This window comes from Pongo pygmaeus, chromosome 5 (genome assembly GCF_028885625.2).
Source record: "Pongo pygmaeus isolate AG05252 chromosome 5, NHGRI_mPonPyg2-v2.0_pri, whole genome shotgun sequence".
Classification (NCBI taxonomy): domain Eukaryota; kingdom Metazoa; phylum Chordata; class Mammalia; order Primates; family Hominidae; genus Pongo; species Pongo pygmaeus.
The window spans coordinates 152,643,741-152,663,313 of record NC_072378.2 but is presented as its reverse complement, the minus strand read 5'-3'; the positions used below and the strand labels follow the sequence as shown (position 1 = coordinate 152,663,313).

Sequence of the window (19,573 nt, the reverse complement as noted above, 5' to 3'; positions counted from 1 at the left end):
CCTTTCTATTCTCTCTTCCTGGGCATTCTCCTGCCCGCCCCTGGCCTGGCCAGCTCCTGATTGGTTTTTCCTGTTTTTCCTTCTCTCCAGATTAGATCAGATTCTTCTTACGGGCTCTACTGAGTTTCTCCTTCATAGCATTTCCCTGAACTATGTGAAATCTTGTGTGATCAGTCATTTTAAGCCTGTTTTCTCTACTAAAATGTAACTATCTAACTTTGATTACCATCGTAGTCCCAGCCCCTGGCCTTGTTCTTTGCACATAGCCGTCACTCCCGTATTTGCTGAGTTTCTCAAATCTAAGCCATAGGGTGGAAAATGTACGCACACAAATGAAAGCATACACAAAGCAAAGCATTGGCTTCAGGCTTCAGCTGCCTGAGTCATAGCATGATTCTGCTTCACCAACTTGCTTATCTTCTCAGCACCTCGGTTACCACATGTATAAAATGAGAATCATAATAGTAGCTAGCTCAGAAGAATGATTAGTGGTTTACCACTGTATTAGTCCATTTTCATGCTGCTGATAAAGACAACTTGAGACTGGGTGATTTATAAAGAAAAACAGGTTTAATGGACTCACAGTTCCACATGGCTGGGGAGGCCTCACAATGATGGTGGAAGGTAAAAGGCCCATCTTACATGGTGACAGACAAGAGAGAATGAAAGCCAGGCAAAAGGGGAAACCCATTATAAAATCATCAGGTCTCATGAGATTTATTCACTACCTCAAGAACAGGCTGGGGGAAACCACCCCCATGATTCAGTTATCTCCCATTGGGTCCCTTCCACAACGCATGGGAATTATGGGAGCTACAATTCAAGATGAGATTTGGGTAGTGACACAGTTAAACCATATCAACCGCCAAGCATAGAACATGTGCAATAGGGGTCAGCTCTCATCCCAGAGGGAGCCCAAAGGCTGTGGAGGTAAAACACATATGCAGTGCAAGCAAGGCTTTGTGAAGTTCCTAGCAGCTGCCCTCAGGAGGACTTTCAGTTTAAAGGGTGTTCTACCCACGTTGGAGGTCAAAGGAAATGAAATTCTTGGAATTCATAGCTGGTATTACCTAAGGGTGTTCGAGTTGGAAGGTGCCTGGTAAGGTTCAGGAATGCATTGATGCGATGAGCACAGAAACAGCACAGAACTAATCAAGAGGCCTGAGTTTAGTCCACCTGGTTCTTGCTGTGTGGCCCAGGTCTCACTGAATAACTTCTCTGAGCCTCAAGTTGCTCATTTTCAAAGTGTTAATGAAACTAACTGCCACATCTCCAATGAGAAAAAGCAAGGAAAAAGACCGTGTATACTATAAAACACTATCTATGCCAGTCTCATTCTTTTAGAAACCTGCAGAGTATTCCATAGTATAAATATACCACAACTTATCTAGGATTTTCTGTATCAATGAACATTGCCATTTTTGCTATTTCAATAATTGTATCTTTAGAGCTTTGCCTTGTCTCATATTTAGTTCATTGGAATAAATATGTTATGCTAACAATAATAAGCATGAAAAAAATTTCAAATTTTTTAACTCCATGAGGAAAACTAAACAAGGTAAAAGAAATTAAACTAAGGAAATTATGACAATAAAATGTTTTGAAGATTTCAGGTTTTTTAAAATGTTAGTCATAAGAAAAAAACAAAGTTGCCTATAGTGATGGATTCATAACCAATATATTTCTTTAATCAAAGTTTAAACATTTTCATTTCTGATTACTAAAAATAATATATTAATATAAGAAGAATGATTGCTTTATAAAAGAATTCGCAGTACAATATCTTTAAGTACTATGTTTTCTAGAATTTATTTCTTATATAAACTGCAGTTTTCTTTAAATTTTTTTTTTTTTTTTTTTTTTTTTTGAGATGGGGTTTGCTTTGTCACCCAGGCTGTAGTGCACTGGTGTAGTAATGGCTCACTGCAGCCTCAGCCTCCTGGGCTCAAGCAGTCTTCCTCCCACTTCAGTACCTGGGACTACAGATGCATGCTACTGTGCCTGGGTAATGTTTCGATTTTTTTTTTTTTTTTTGAGATGAGGTGTCACTTTGTCACCCAGGCTAGCAGGTGTATTTCCTTTTTTTTTTTTTTTTTTTGAGACAGAGTCTCGCTCTGTTGCCCAGGCTGGAGTGCAGTGGCACAACCTCGGCTCACTGCAAGCTCCGCCTCCTGGATTGACGCCATTCTCCTGCCTCAGCCTCCCGAGTAGCTGGGACTACAGACGCTCGCCACCACGCCCTGCTAATTTTTTTGTATTTTTAGTAGAGGCGGGGTTTCACCATGTCAGCCAGGATGGTCTCGATCTCCTGACCTTGTGATTCACCCACCTCAGCCTCTCAAAGTTCTGGGATTACCAGCACTTTGGTAATCCCAGTGATTACATTGGTGAGCCACCAATGTATTTCTTTTATAAAGAAAATGTGTTTTCTCTAGTGTTCTGTTTTTTTTTTAATTTAATTTAATTTAATTTAATTTTTTTTCTTTTTATTATTATTATTATTATTATTATTATACTTTAGGCTCTATGGTACATGTGCGCAACGTGCAGGTAAGTTACATATGTATACATGTGCCATGCTGGTGCGCTGCACCCACCAACTCGTCATCTAGCATTAGGTATATCTCCCAATGCTATCCCTCCCCCCTCCCCCCACCCCACAACAGTCCCCGAAGTGTGATGTTCCCCTTCCTGTGTCCATGTGTTCTCATTGTTCAATTCCCACCTATGAGAGAGAATATGCGGTGTTTGGTTTTTTGTTCTTGCGATAGTTTACTGAGAATGATGATTTCCAATTTCATCCATGTCCCTACAAAGGACATGAACTCATCATTTTTTATGGCTGCATAGTATTCCATGGTGTATATGTGCCACATTTTCTTAATCCAGTCTATCATTGTTGGACATTTGGGTTGGTTCCAAGTCTTTGCTATTGTGAATAATGCTGCAATAAACATACGTGTGCATGTGTCTTTATAGCAGCATGATTTATAGTCCTCTGGGTATATACCCAGTAATGGGATGGCTGGGTCAAATGGAATTTCTAGTTCTCATTTATGCAGCCAGAAAACACATGAAAAAATGCTCACCATCACTGGCCATCAGAGAAATGCAAATCAAAACCACAATGAGATACCATCTCACACCAGTTAGAATGGCAGTCATTAAAAAGTCAGGAAACAACAGGTGCTGGAGAGGATGTGGAGAAATAGGAACACTTTTACACTGTTGGTGGGACTGTAAACTAGTTCAACCCTTGTAGTGTTCTGTTTTAAAAACAATCAACTCACATGACCAGAACCAAATGGTTTGTTTTATTTTAGTTACAAATCATCATGTAGTCCTTTTTGTAAAGAACTTAGCAAATTTTCATTATTTATTTAATATTTATTATTTATTTGTGTGTAGTTTTTAATCCCCAAAAGGATGTAAAGCATCCAGCATTAGTCATATTTTATTAAATTATAGGAATTAATAATTTGGGGACTTATTTTCTTTAAAAGTATAAATTATTAAATTATCATATGCTTAGTGCAGAAAGTTTGGAAACCCTTGAAATTCACAAAAGAAAAAGAGTTACCTGAAGTCCCCCCAAGCAAATGAATAGTTATTTTTTAATTGTCTTAAAATGAAGATGTTATTTTTGTCATCTTACATCATTATTTTTAAAGGACAAAAGTTTTGCATATGTAAGGGAGAATAATATTTCTTCATTATTTTTCCTGCCCAAATAGTCTACTCAAAGATAAAGAGCATGTACTTTCCCACCTTCTCAAACAACCCCTAAAACTCTTGCGTACACTACCGAGTTGGCATACTGAACCCAAAAAAGAAGGAAGTTACTCCTTTTGCTACTACCATTTGCTGTGCTTGTGGACATTTTGTTTGTTTGCAATGGGATGATTTGTTTTCTTTAAATAGCCTTCCCAGCATAACAAACTGTCTGCAAGAAAAGTTGACTGTCCTCACAGAACAGTAGAGTTTCTGCAGCCGACGTTGTTTTTGCTGTCCTTTCTTTAGACCTGTAGCTTCCTCCTCCTTACAGATTACACTGAGCTTTTTCCCCTTCTTACACTCGTGGCCTACATTCCAGGAGATCAAGCCTGGCACATGTTAATGAATGTAGGTTTTATTTAGAAACATGACCACTTGTCACTGCCCAGTGTCATGTTATCGGGCAGAGACTACCAACATTTGTCTACAGTGAGCATTTTCATACTTCTATACACAGACAAGGGGAAACTTTCATCCCCACGCAGGATATAGCCTTTTGCTCTGCAGTCTAACTTTTGCAAGTGGAAGCTTCATGGTGGTGGCAGAGGACCTGAGTGCCCTGAGGATGGCAGAGGACGGCTGTGTGGACGCAGATCTCCCAGATTGTAACTGCGATGTCACAAGGCAGGCATCTTCTTGAGTTTCTTCCATTGTACATAGCTTTCATGTTACGTGGGGTTTGTAGGATAGATGCTGGAAGCCTTAATCCAGAACTGTTTTTGCCAATGTTACATGAAGAGGATTGGTGTTGGGAGATAGCTGGCCATGTGGACTTCCAAGAGTTGTTCGTTGGTTTACTTTCTAGTACCTCTACTGGGCATGCAGAGCTGGATGAAAAGGTTAATGGACTTTATTATGACTCGGTATTCCAGTTGTCTCTGGACCGTATGCGTCATACAAGGAGTACGGCTAGAGTAGAGAGGCTGAGACACAGGAAAACGATCCAGAAAAAGACTCAGTTAGTCCGTCATCTGCTATTTAAAGGATGGGCTTCTGATGAAACTGAAATTTAGCCTTAGCTGGTTCACAGCTTTGTAGTTGAAAGCTTTCCTTTCATTAAATAAAAATATTTCAGGGCTCTAGAAAATATTGTGTGTTTGAGAAAGTTGCTTTTGTTTGTGCTTGTCAGTAAGTTTTAGTCCCTAATATAAAGCTTATAAAATATATGTGCAAAGTATACAAATCAATGTCTAAAATAGTAATTTAGTGCATTATGCAAATGTTTAGTTCATGATTTTTTTTAGTTATAATAAAAATATGACAGGAATTTTTTTAAAATGTTTTTCTTCACTGTATCATCCGTCAGATAAATTTCTACAAATGAGTAGGATTTACCCAATGGTAATTTTTGTTCTATTATATTTAGAATTTGGACTTTTTGTTTTGTTTTGGGTTATGGATATACTAAATTACTTTGAAGGAAAGTTGTGAAATATAGATACAATATATATAGATATGTAAGCATATATGTGTAAGTACATATATACATATATGTGTGTTTGTATATACATGTTTCAGTGTTAAGAAGCTGGACATTTGGATTTCATAGTAGAATCCTTTTCAAGAAAGGTCAAGTGCCTGTGATGCACACTGGACTGTGAAAGAACCATAAGCTGCAGGGACTTACAGATTTATCAAGCTGCTAAACTTACCCAGACATGTGACGTCTGCAAGTATCTAATTTGAATAATAATCCTGGATGCTTACCAAAAGGAATGTTGCTCAGACTCCTCACGATGATAGATAAATAAAAATATTGTGACACTTTACCCAAAAATTATCTTTAAAGAAATAATGGAAAGAAATGTGGGACATTTCTCCTAAAAAAGAGTGATCCCTGTCCTGCAAATAAATGTCAAGTTTAATAAGCCAAAGCTTATTAATCCTACTACCCATGCCCTACAGGCTCACCTCTGCTCCCCCAGCACACACGCACACTGTATTTTGCTATTTGTAGTAAAAACACACTTTTTTAAAAAATGGAAAAGAACTGCTTAAATGTTCACCCCCATTGACTTTACTAAATTTACACATTTGTTTGAAAGAGGAACTTGTCCCTAATGGACTATATGAACACACATTTCCATGTCATGATGCCCTTGACATATTGCGTACTAACGGCTCTGACTTGGAACTCATTCAATATTACAAAAGCTATCCTGTAATTTATTTTTCTAATGTAGATGGTCCTATGGAACAGTGTTTACTTGCATCCTTTTGTGCTTTGGATCTTTTGATCATATTTGTAAGTGAGTTTTGAACCAAGAAAACGAATGAATTTTAGTACTTGACAAATAGAGCACTGGCAAATGTTGAACCTAGAAGTAAAACTTAATACACACTTAATATCAAATAAAAATTTTAAAATGAAAACATGTTAATTAAATAAACACAATTCACTTAGAATATTCATTATTAATGTTTAACAACCATTTAAACAGTACCCAATTTAGTGCAAAGCACTGAGTTTAGCATGGCCGGGGCAGGGAAATAGCCAAATATGGAAATTCACATTTCCGGCTTTCCAAGGAGCTTACCATGGAGGAGACCAATTAATGCATAAATAATACCAGGGAACTAAAATAAGGAAGGGAGAAAACAAGCACTCCAACCTCTAGTAAAACCCTAATGACATTACCATCCCCAAGCTTAGTAAGTGTTCACATCCTACGAAATCTGAAGTCATGTAGGAGAGGCTGCTGAGAAGACATTCCTACAGAGGTAAAAGCAGGACGGACCTCTCTGTGCTGCATGCCATTCTTCAGGCCTCTTCCAGTGGGTTTATTGATGGTAAACTCTTCTTTCAGTCTGGGGCACTATGGCCAGAGCCATGTAAAATTCCATGTCCATGCTGTGGTTGGTCAAATGTACTCCACGAGCTTTGTACCCAGTAGCCATAATAAAACTGTCATTCACTGACTGATGCCCAGATGAATTTTTTCTTAGCCATGAGAGAAATGTGAGTGAGTTTTATGTAAAAGTTCTTGGCAATAGTGTTCAAGGCCAATGTCTTGAAGTGTCTGGGGGACAGGGTACAATTTGTATTTATAAAGCTAATTGGAGAAATCTTATCCCAAGTGGAATTGTAAGTCATAATAAACATTGCAGCATATTTTCATTTTCTATCAATAGAATATATTGTGAAATATGAACATAATTTTTTAAATACACATTTTTTAAAACAATAAAAGGTAACGCTCCTAAGAGGGTTTTTACAAACTGAAAGTGTTATTCAAATAGAAGTATTATTAATTACAATTATTAAAATATAGATATTATTAACAGCTGACCATAGTGAAAATCCTTTAAGAGCATTTATAGGACAGTGCTTTGAGGAAAAATGACAAAAAGGAAAAGCGATCATGTTGTCAAGTGACTACATTTTCACTTGAGAGAGACACATTGATTTATTGAAACTGGAACAGAAGTGATGATATCAATTTTAAACAACTAAAAATAAATCAAAATGTTCAAAATACTTTGATTATGAGACATTTTCTTCAGAACAGTGTGTCTTGATCAGAGAAACGTATCAGAACCATCTAGAGGTGGTGGCTGGTAGTTGGCACCCATGGTTTGAAAGCACGCTCCACTGACTGTGTGACAATCCCAGCTTGAGAATCACTTCTTTAAATGCCTAGAAGTAATGTGGAGGTGGGGGAGGGGGGCGTGAATATCTAATGACTCTAAGTGTATAAGTTGTCAGTCTTTGAGAACACTCTATTGCAAATCCCTGCCTTTAAATGTATCACAAACCTAGAGTCTTACAAGTCATGTTGCTCTTGACATATTTTCAAGAAGATAGATACCTCTTCAGTTGAGCCAAGATGACACCCTAGCAGCTTGAAGTATTTTGCTCATCTGCTATTTACCTCTGTTATGAGCAGTGCCAATTAGGTGGCCATATTTCCTGAACCAAAAGGCAAGACTCATAGTCTAAAGGTAGCAGCAATTTTTAAATAAGGGCACTAATAGATCATTGATCATATGCTTATTATCACCATGACCTTTCTCTTTAGAGCAATCTGTGTACACTCAGCCATGTCAGGCTCTTAACAAGGACTCAATAATTGATTTTTGCTCTAAGTAGGTAGTAATGGAGTTGAGAAATACTACCTGTGTTCTTCCCAAACTTCTGATCACACCCTGCTCACACTGGGAAAACTGTGTTCAAAACTAATTTATCTCTGCTCCTGTGCCCTGGACCCCTGCCCCCTCTGCATCCTTGCTCCATTGTCTGTGTTCATCTCTAATTTCTATCCTCCTTTTTCTTCTGTCTTTGGCTTCTTCCACATGAGTTGCTAACTCTCTGCCTAAAAAGATTGTTAAAGCCCAGTGTTCTCCTCTGCACACGAGGGAAACATGAGTGGGCCTCTCGCTGAAGCAGGACATTCCCCCTTCTCTGCCCACAGGGTGAAGAAGCTGAAGGAGACCCTGGTAGCCGTGCAGCAGCTTGATAAGAACATGAGCAGCCTGAGGACCTGGCTCGCTCACATCGAGTCAGAGCTGGCCAAGCCAATAGTCTACGATTCCTGTAACTCGGAAGAAATACAGAGAAAGCTTAATGAGCAGCAGGTAAGACTTAAAATGGAAATGGAATTAATAAGCCATGGAATATCTGCCCTCCTGGCCAGGATGATGGGGTGGGCATGAGATGGTGCCTGGGGATGGAAGGTCAGGAGGGAGCTAGGCAGGACTGGTGAGGAAGGGGGCTTTGCCTAGGCAGGCGATTTAGGCCAGCAGGTTCCATGTCACTGCAGAGTTCAGCCTTACAAAGATGCCTTGTGCCATTGTACAGTTCATGTCATCCATCCACCAAGAAGCCTTCTAAGATGGTAGGTAAGGTGGAGTTGCAATTACATATCTAAAACAGTGCTAACAGATTGATTTATTTATTTGAGAGTCACTAGCCCTAGCCCACTACCATACACTTAGATAGGATTGAAAGGAGCCCCCTCCCCATGACTTTTTTTCCTGTGTATAGTGTTTGGGGAAAGATTACAAGGCATACTTAGAATTTTTCAAGTTGAAAAAATTTTGTTTTGCAAAAAGGATTGCATGACCTGCAGATCGCACACAGTAATTCCACCTTCATGTGTGTAGCAAAGATAGAATACCTCACTGGCAGCGTACAACCCAACAAAGCAAAAAGGGATGATCTTGGAAAATGTATACAGAAGAAATTTTCACCTCCCATTCCCTCCCTCATTTATTCTTTCTTTTTTCTCTCTCTTTTTTTTTTTTTTTTGAAACAGAGTCTCGCTCTGTTGCCCAGGCTGAAGTGTAGTAGTGCGATCTCAGCTCACTGCAACCTCCACTTCCCAGGTTCAAGCAATTCTTCTGCCTCAGCCTCCCAAGTGGCTGAGATTACAGGCATGCACTACCATACCTGGCTAATTTTTGTATTGTTAATAGAGACGGGGTTTCGCCATGATGGCCAAGCTGGTCTCAAACTCCTGACCTCAAGTGATCTGCCCACCCTCAGCCTCCCAAAGTGCTGGGATTACAGGCGTAAGCCACTGTGCCAGGCCCCCTCATTTATCCTTACTAACTATATCAGACTCCAGTTGCCAATAGCAAACACTGTAAATCCCCCACTAGAGGTATTGTTACTCCATGCATTTAGGTTGCTTTGAATATTCTATCCACACTCTAGTTCTCTCCATTACATTTAGGCCATTACAGCAAAGTTGCTTAATTTTAAAATGCTATAAAATGTAAATACCTCCTATTTTTAAAATCTTATAGTTTATGTACTTACTTCATTTTACAGACTATTTAAGCCAATGAAATAGGTGTCAAAATACAGTTTTGGGTGTTGAGGGTTTTTTTAATATTAAAATTATCATTAAAATTTTTTTCTTTCTAATGAATACATAATAATTGTACATATGTGTGGGGTACAACGTGATGCTTCAATGCATATTTTCATACTGTAATAATCAAACAAACAGGTAATTTGATTACCATATCCATTACTTTAAACATTTATCATTTCTTACAATACTCAAAATCTTCTCTTCTAGCTATCTTGAAATATACACTATATTCCATTGCTTTAAAAAAAGTTGTTAGCAAGACATTTTTCAACTTTTATGAAATTAAAGTTTTCTGATGGTAGTGATGTTTGAGATTCTGATGATTGAATTGTAGGGATCCTGGTTGGCATCGGCTTCCCAGATTCTTCCAGAGAACATGGTGATGATGTGTACAGTGATGAGTTGAAATGCAAATGGCCGGTATCGTAATTTCACAAGTGTATGAAAATCAACAAAATATCTAGTTAAATATGGAAAATTGCTCATATATATTTATAGCCGCACCTACTACTAAAACCCCAATAAAATGATAGCAGAGAGGGAAAAGGGTTAAAACCACAATGGCAAAGAGAACAGGAGAGAAAATGGTAGAGATGACAGGCATCCAACATAATTTTGCAAGATAGAAAGTGGATAGATCAGTGATAGTGTTAACAGAATTGAGGGTGGAGAAAGTTGATTCATGCCACAGAGTTCCAAGAAGGCTCAGAAAGTGGAGATCAGGTGAGGCTGAAAGTTGAGTTGCCTGTTGAGCTGTAAAATGGAAGATTACTTGAAAATCTGAATAAGGTGTGCTGAGACTGGCAGATTCCTCCTAAGCCCAGCAAGCCAGGGAACTCTCTTCCTTTACTCAGGCAGAAGACCAGATGATTACTCTCTGGAGAAGGCAAACCAGAGGGACTCTGGGTTTGGGGATCAGGACACCATGGAGGCTACAGTCACTATGTTAAAAATGGGGAGATTATGTGAATGGCTCAATACCAAATGGTAGGGCTCCCACCCCGCTTCTCCAGCTTGACCCCCACTATGTCAGCTCCCAGGCTTACACCCTAGCCAGGAGATTGGAGCATCCTTTCTGGAGAACTGATCAGACAAGAGAAAAGTACCTTCAATTAGTGATACTTAAGGTAACCCCGCAAAAGGCCAGACCCCTGCCTAACTCTCCACGGGGAAGCCTCCCAATTGACATACTTTAGGTGCATACACAGCTTCTATAGCTGACTCATTCTTGAACATGTGTGGGTAGGCAAGAATCCTCACCACTCAAGAAAGCTTCTGCCATTAAGAAAAGACCAAAATAAATAGAGGGAAATAAAGAAAGGAACAATCAGAGGAAACACATTGTAGAGAGAGGAAGAAAATGTAAACAAAACAAAACAAACAAACTCACAGAAATGAGAGGTTTTGCATTCATAAAATGATAGGATGCCATTTTTCTTTAAAAAAAGCTTTCAGAAGGAAGACTATCTTCCACAGAGTAAAACAAAAAGATAAATATATGAAAAATAGGAGAGAAATATAGACATAAACATAATAAAATTAACAATAATGCCAGAGTTTCAAAATCCAATTCAGTTATTTTGTAAAAGTCTCCCCTAAAAAAAATAAAGAAAATGGAGAGGAGAAAATTACCATAGTAGTAATGTAATATGTATATATTTATTATTAAATAATATGTTTATTATTAAATAATGTAGTAATGTAAAAGTATATTTTATATATTTATTATTAAATATATATTTATATTTTTTATTATATTACTACTATGTTAATTTTCTCCTCTCCATTTTCTTTATTCTTTTTTGGGGGGACTTATATAAAATAACTGAATTGGATTTTGAAACTCTGGCATTATTGTTAATTTTATTATGTTTATGTCCATATTTTTCTCCTATTTTTCATATATTTATCTTTTTGCTTACTTTGTGGAAGATTACACATATATGTTTACACACATTACACATATGTGAGTGTGTGTGTATATATATATTCATATATATATCTAAAATGAAAAACATGCATTTGCAGATTATAAAGGCCGTATGAGTGCCCAGGAAAATGTAAAACAAAGCAAAGCCACACTGTAAAATTGCAGAACACAAGGGTAAAGGTTTCCAGGATGAAATAAAATCTGGCTTCTCCAAAACAATACTGGGAGCTAGAAGACAATGGCTCTGCCTTCAGAAAGCTGAGAAAAATTCTTTATAATTTAGAATTTTATACCCTGCCACTTAATATCTAAAAATTTTACCTCCTATGTACCCATTTTCAGGAAGCTAATGAAAGGTATGCTACATACATGAAAATGAGAGGAAAATACATTTCATACTTGCTACACATGCTACATACTACTATGCTATATATGCTGCATATGCTACATGCACTAAAGCAAGAGGGGAAATGCTATTCAACTCAGGAGAAAGAAAAAGGGAATTCCCAGAGTGAGGGTGCAGGAAAGTCCCCGATGACAGCTGTACTGCTGCCAAGCCAGCACCTGTCCAGATGGGAGCAGGGGCTCTGGGTGCTCTAGGAGGGATGTTTCCGGAGGAGTCAGGAAGGGCTAGATTATCTGGTGGGCTTAACCACTCTGGAAGGAGTTTTATTAGTTCTATAAGAGAGATAATAGAAGTAAGCATTATAAATTTGAGAGAGAGAGGATTGTAAAATCCAGGAAAATTAGTTATCAGGAGACTGAGACATCCTGGCCAACATGGTGAAACCCCGTCTCTACTAAAAATTCAATAATTAGCTGGGCATGGTAGTGCATGCCTGTAATCCCAGCTACTTGGGAGGCTGAGGCAGGAGGATTACTTGAACCAGGAAGTCGGAGGTTGCAGTGAGCTGAGATCGCGCCACTGCACTCCAGCCTGGCAAGAGACTGAGACTCTGTCTAAAAAAAAAAAAGAAAAAAGAAAAGAAACATAACCATAGCATATTTTGTTCCTCAAATGCGAAAAATATTAAATAACCACAATCATGAGAACAGTGATTATTACCCTAGCTCTAAGTTGTACTTTAACAATCATTAGAGTTTAGTCAGCCATGTAGAAGTTTATTTCTTCTCTACTGTAGAAGAATTCATAAAGTAATTACTAAAATGGACAAATCAAGCAGTAGCTATGTTACTTAGAAATAGAGAAGTTATATATTACTGAGAAATATAGAAATAGGTTGATGTGGTGGCTCACCCCTGTAATCCTAATACTTTGAGAGGCCAAGGCAGAAGGATCACTTAAGGCCAGGAAGTCGAGGCTGCAGTGAGCCATAATCACACCCCTGCACTCCAGCCTGGGTGACACAGCAAGACCCTGTCTCAAAAAATGAAAAAGGGTAGAAGTAATACCAGAAGAAAGAGCTGCAAGAGATGGAAATGGTTGCTGCTGAGCAGGTGAACTCCGGGGTGGAAAGCATGCTGCTTTCTTCAGAACCTGCTAGTAGTTTTTTACTTTTTACTACATTAAATATGCACATATAGCTTTTTAATTAAATTTTAAATTAAAACTTTAAAAAATCCTGTAAACCAGTGGTTAAAAGTAAACTTTCTGGGTTCAGATCGTGGCCTCACTACATTCCCATATGATCTGGGACAAAGCCATAACTATTTGAACCCTTAGAGCTCTGATTTATAGAATGCCAATCATCAGAGTCCACACTACACAGTGTGATTATACAAATTACTGAGAAGAAGCACTGAGCACAGTGCCTACCTAACACAAAGTCAGGGCTTGATAAATTTTATGTTAATCATGTCACAGTTACCACTGTTTCCCTTGTGGAAAATTTTTAAGAATGATTCTGTCTCTACTAAAAATACGAAAATTAGCTGGGCATGGTGGTGCGTGCCTGTAGTCCCAGCTACTCAGGAGGCTGAGGGAGGAGAATTGCTTGAACCCGGGAGGCGGAGGTTGCAGTGAGCCGAGATGGTGCCACTGCACTCCAGTCTGCAGACAGAGCAAGACTCCGTCTCAAAAAAAAAAAAAAAAAAGTTAAAGCTGAGCCTAAAACTTTGTCTTAGGGCACTTATGTATGATTATAAATCCCCTCAAATCTTAGGGTTGCTATTTCATATATTGATTTTAACAAAAACTTTTGAGTATTTAGGGAAAATGAAATAAAAATGCTAACTTTCTTAAATGCATGGTTTATGTCCAGGGGTCTAACACTTCTTCCAAATATATATCCTTGCACAAAATGTAATTTAAGACCTCAAATGTACTTGGTAATCTCATTTACAGAATTATTTGTCTTCATATTTATCTTTAAGCAAATACTAAGTTTAATTTTTGTATTACTTCATTTTATATTTTTTGAACAGCAATTCCTGTGACATATTCTTTCATGTAAGTGAAGGAGGTTATGTTAGAGATTTGAAAGGACTGTTTATAAAAATATAAATATTTTAGTAAAATTTATCATCTACTGTCTAGTTTATAAAATCTACAAAATTAATTAAAGGCACAGTTATGACATTTGACAATAGCTAGTGTTTTCGTAGATTTTGGAGCATGGTGCCAAGGAAAAAAATAAGAGGAAGAGCAAAGCAAGAATATAAATCCCAGGTGTCTGCGTAAATTGAGGAATTTTTAGAGCAAGAGAAAAGCTAAGCAAATTCAAGAACTTCCTAATGAAAGAAAAGGAAAACACATTAAGGACATTGATGAATACAGTAAACAAAAAATGATACTGGTAGAGCTCACTTTTAATAATGGAATACTTACTTGGAGTAAATGGAGTTAAAAGTTCAATAGAGAAAACAACATACAATTTGGATTTACATTTTATACAGTTAAAATGAAGATTTCACATTGTGGGACTCCAGGGAAATCCAATGCTTTGTTTTTATCAGAAAACATTTTACTTCTGTCCTACATTAAAAGTTGCTCTATGCCAGGCACAGTGGCTCACACCTGTAATTCCAGCACTTTGGGAGGCCGAGGTGGGCAGATCACAAGGTCAGGAGTTCCAGACCAGCCTGTCCAACATGGGGAAACCCCGTCTCTACTAAAAACACAAAAACTAGCCAGGCATGGTGGTGGGCGCCTGTAATCCCAGCTACTCAGGAGGCTGAGGCAGGAGAATCAAGAGGAGAATCAGGCAGGAGGTTGCAGTGAGCTGAGATCATGCCACCGCACTCCAGCCTGGGTGACAGAGTGAGACTCCATCCAAAAAAAAAAAAAAAAAGAAGTTGTTCTCTGAGGAAACTGCTGATGTCATGCATGATAGAGAACCTAGGTCTCTTAAATAGTGTTTCTACATATTTGTGGGGCACATATGGTATTTTGTTACATGCATAGACTGTGTAATGATCAAGCCAGGGTATTTGGGGTGTTCATCACCTCTGGTATTTATTATTTCTATGTGTTGGGAATATTTCAATTTCTCTCTTCTAGCTATTTTGAAATATGCAGTACATTGTTGTTAACTATAGTCATTCTACTCTATCGAACATTAAAACTTATTCCCTCTAACTGTATGTTTGTATCTATTGACACCTCGCTTCATTGCCCCCAAACACTCCTCCCAGCCTCTGCTATCTGGCGTTCTACCCTCTACCTCCATGAGATCAACTTTTTAAGCTCCCACACACAAGTGAGAACGTGTGATATTTGTGTTTTCGTACCTGGCTTATTTCACTTAGCATAATGACCTCCAGTTCCATCCATGTTGCTGCAAACAACATAATTTCGTTTTTTTATGACCGAATGATATTCCATTGTGTATATATATGCCACTTTTTCTTTATTTGTTCGTCCATTGATAACCATGTTACCTTTTAATGGTGGTGGAATTAACTATTTAAAAAAGAATGCAAATCAGCTGGGCATGGTGGCTCACACCTGTAATCCAAGCACTTTGGAAGGCCTAGGTGGGTGGATCACCTGAGGTCAGGAGTTCAAGACCAGCCTGGCTAACGTGGTAAAACCCTGTCTCTACAAAAATACAAAAACCAGCCAGGCATGATGGTGGGTACCTGAAATCCCAGCTACTTGGGAGGCTGAGGCAGGAAAATCGCTTGAACTCGGGAGGCAGAAGTTGCCATAAGCTGAGATTGTGCCATTGCTCTCTAGCCTGGGTGACAGAGTGAGACTCCATCTCAAAAAAAAAAAAAAAAAAAGTAAATCTTTGCATCTTAAAGCCCAGTTCTTGAGTGTCAGCTCTAGCACGTGCATATATACAGGTCCTCGGTATCTACGGTTCTACATTGATGGATTCCACCAAATGTAGATCAAAAGTATTTGGAAAAAAATTTGCATCTGTATTGAATATGTACAGACTTTTTATTCTTGTCATGATTCCCTAAACAATACAGTATAAGAACTATTTCTATAGCATTTACATTGTATTAGGTATTATAAGTAATCTCAAGATGATTTAAAGTGTATGGAAGGATGTGCGTAGGAGGTATGCAAATACTACAGCATTCAATATCAAAGACTTAAGCATCCATGGGTTTTGGTGTCCGAGGGAAGGTCTGGAACCAATCCCCTGACAGATACTAAGAGATGATGATTGATCGATTGGAATGAAAGTGATGTATTTGTAAAGTAGAGTCTGGGGCAAGATTCATTTTTTATTGATTAAATAAGTTAGTTTTACTCTTAGTGTAGACTATTTCATTTGTTCAGTTAATATTTTGGCATTGCTCACATAGCCAAAATATTTCTACATCCATTTTCTAGTACTTTTGAGCTTGCTGGATTTCATAAATGAGGCTCAATAAATGTCATACATTCAAGGAAATTAAATATTTGTCATGGTATAGCCTAGCCATTTACCAACAAATGTTGCTTCAGTTTCTCTCATCTGTGTACATGTAACTGTTGAATAAAGCTTGTTGTGTTCCCCTGCAGGAGCTTCAGAGAGACATAGAGAAGCATAGTACAGGTGTTGCATCTGTCCTCAACCTGTGTGAAGTCCTGCTGCACGACTGTGATGCCTGTGCCACTGATGCCGAGTGTGACTCTATACAGCAGGCTACGAGAAACCTGGACCGGCGGTGGAGAAACATTTGTGCTATGTCCATGGAAAGGAGGCTCAAGTGAGCTGGGATGCTGAAACCGATAGGGAAGAGGAAAGACCAAAAAGAAAATAAAAATCACCCAGAGTATCCACTATTCACTCTTTCCTGTTGGTTACAATGTCCAAAAATAGCTGTGGCTTCCCAAACTTACTATTGTCTACATTTAGTTGGGAAAATAAGTAGGTATAAAGGTAATACATAAATATAACAAGGCAAGTTATGTCTGACCTAACAGTTTAAATATAATACGGAAACATAAAAATACACCCTTGTCAAACAAGCATAACATTACAGAATGTGTGGCTGTGAAAACAGTAACATTCTTTTATTAAAAATTAAATAATAAAAGCACATTTATCTTTAAGCCCTTTGAAATTCAAGGTGGCAGAAAATCGTGCTGTGTTACAAAATGATCATCATGGCTGTGCTCTCTGGTAAACTGTTGAAAGCTTAATATTTGTCCTGCTGTCATAGATTGACTTTTGTCAGTGTGAGTTGAATGTTGGACTTAAATGGATTTTCAGACCTCGTCTTGATTTCCGTAAGACACTGGCCTGAGTGCACACTGTAAACCTGTTGTTGCTTTTCTAAACTTGTTGCGCACATCCAAGGCAGCTCATGTGATGTGCTTGTAATTTTCAATTTGACAAATTCAAAATCCAGAGCTGCAGGACATGTTTTTAAAAAAATAAAACAGCTGTTTTATCTTAGCTCAAACAGTTGTCTCTCTTGCTCTCTGGTCAAATTTGGCTTGAGGAATGGTTATTGTTTGGCACAACAGTTGCCTCTGTGGGCACCCTTAATCCAGTCACAGGCATCAGACCGGGTTCTGGAGCAAAAACAGTCTCCAATAATCAGAATCTGTTCTTTCATTTTCTGCCCCAGAATCGAAGAGACGTGGAGATTGTGGCAGAAATTTCTGGATGACTATTCACGTTTTGAAGATTGGCTGAAGTCTTCAGAAAGGACAGCTGCTTTTCCCAGCTCTTCTGGGGTGATCTATACAGTTGCCAAGGAAGAACTAAAGAAATTTGAGGTGATCTATAATTCCAAATTTTTAATCCTTATTTTGCTATTAAAGTAGCCAGCTGCTAGTTGGAGTTCCAAGACCTAAACTAGCTGTTCACCACATGTTATCTGTTCAAATTGCTGGGTGAGGACTTTGCAGCCATCTTTATTATGACCTCATACATAGGCAAAGAAGGGGGAAAAAGAGGTTTTTATTTTAAGATTATCAAGAAGCATAAATACTGTAGTAATGAAGAGAGATTCTATTAGAAAAGAAGAATCGTGATTCCTCCCAAAAGATCTTGGCATGATTTTTATTTCAGAATTATTCCACAGTCAACCATCTTTTCTAAGATTAAAATATGATTTTTTATACTATAAAAATCTACCTTCCACATACATTTTTGTATTTTCTTTACCTAATCGCAGTGTGTGTGTGTGTGTGTGTGTGTGTGTGTATGTGTATTTGATAAAAGAGTTGGCTCTAGAATGGAATAAAACATTTGCATTATAATTCATTTCTAATTACACAGTGAAGAGTAGTACTGGTCTTGAGTCACCAAAACTTTTCAATTACACTGAGATGAAAATACCTGTAGTGTAATCATATTCATAAACAAAGAAGTTATCCAATAATTGATTCCAATACCTTGCCTGCTTGCACAGTCTCAAGTCCACTCTATCACTGTTGTACAATGAAGCTCTGACTTCTCAGCTGCCTTTCATTTTCATGGAAGACCTGACCTAGCCCAAAATTGACCATTTTTAAATTTGAAGGTGTTTTTCCCTTCAGTTCCCACTAATAGGCAGTTGTGTACTCAGATATATTGACAGCAAAGAGTTCAGAAGCATTCTGACCATTCTCGGTTGCTAATTATGCCCCAAATTCCTCGAGATGTTTAGAAATAAGACTGAAAATGTAATGAAATGTAGCTGCATTCATTTTTACCTTGCAACATCAGGTAACCAGGCATTTACTGAGGCCTATGATGGGAAATAGGAAGTTCTCTTTTTATTCTTATGGAGTTTAAAATCTCAGGGTTGTACATGGACAGCTATATGAATCTAGAAAAATGTTCAAATACTTTGTGAAATTGATGAATTACTCTGATGTCTGAATGGTGAATGAATTCATATGTAACTATACCACTAAATTAAAATAAACAACACTTTTATTCCTACATAAAAGATACTCCCTTAGAAAACTACTAGTAAAAAGCACAGTAAACTCTGCAGTAGATTCCAGGTCATCTCGATGTGAATGAATGCTAGTGGAAGAGCTGCTCAACTGCATTTTACACACTCGCTTCATAATGGTTAAAACATTTTATAATTGGCTTATACTGCAAAGCAGATTATATAAGATTCTTTTTGATGCTATTTTAGACTCTCAGATTTTAAAGCAAAATTTAGCCTTATAGTTAGCTTCTATAATGATTGATTTTATTATTTATCATGAATTTTGTAGTTAATTTTCTTAAGAGACAGAAATGAATTGCAGAAATGAAGTTGTGCTTGGGGACAGTCTTTAGCTGGTCCAATCGCATGAACGTTTGGGATGGACGTGGGTGTGCTGGGGTATCTGCCTGGGGGTACTCCAACCTTACCCCAATGGTCAAACACGCACTGGGACTTCCAGTCATCGCCAGAGCTGAACTTCCCTTACCACTCCCTTTGCTGGAGAAATAACTTAAGGTTTTTAGACTGGAAGCTAGGATTTCCTAGGATGAAGGCTCTGAAAGCAGCTCTCAGAAGGAAAGCAATTTAAGAGGCAGAAATGTGGTCACATGTAAACAGTGTGATGAGCCAAGGAAAACAGAATTTGGGGATTTGATGAGTACAGTTCAATTTATTAATTATAGTTTTCATTTTGGTCTAATGCCAAGATAAGAATCAGTCATAAATCATACAAATGATTTTTGTTAACGCTTCATTTTATTTTGGCCAAATG

General features: G+C 37.9%; 1 protein-coding gene across 3 annotated transcripts in view; it reads left to right on the top strand.

Annotated features, from left to right (window-relative positions):
- Positions 1 to 19,573, top strand: part of SYNE1 (spectrin repeat containing nuclear envelope protein 1) — a 525,017-nt gene that overhangs the window by 474,216 nt on the left and 31,228 nt on the right. For 2 of the 3 annotated variants that reach the window (XM_054490749.2, XM_054490748.2), the window contains exons 131-133: positions 8,187 to 8,349; positions 16,445 to 16,632; positions 17,500 to 17,650. In XM_054490749.2, the coding sequence (XP_054346724.2) occupies positions 8,187 to 8,349; positions 16,445 to 16,632; positions 17,500 to 17,650 (502 nt within the window). Of the gene's footprint in view, positions 1 to 4,199; positions 4,399 to 8,186; positions 8,350 to 16,444; positions 16,633 to 17,499; positions 17,651 to 19,573 lie in introns of those variants that run through there. The other variant, XM_054490750.2, reaches the window with a different exon arrangement.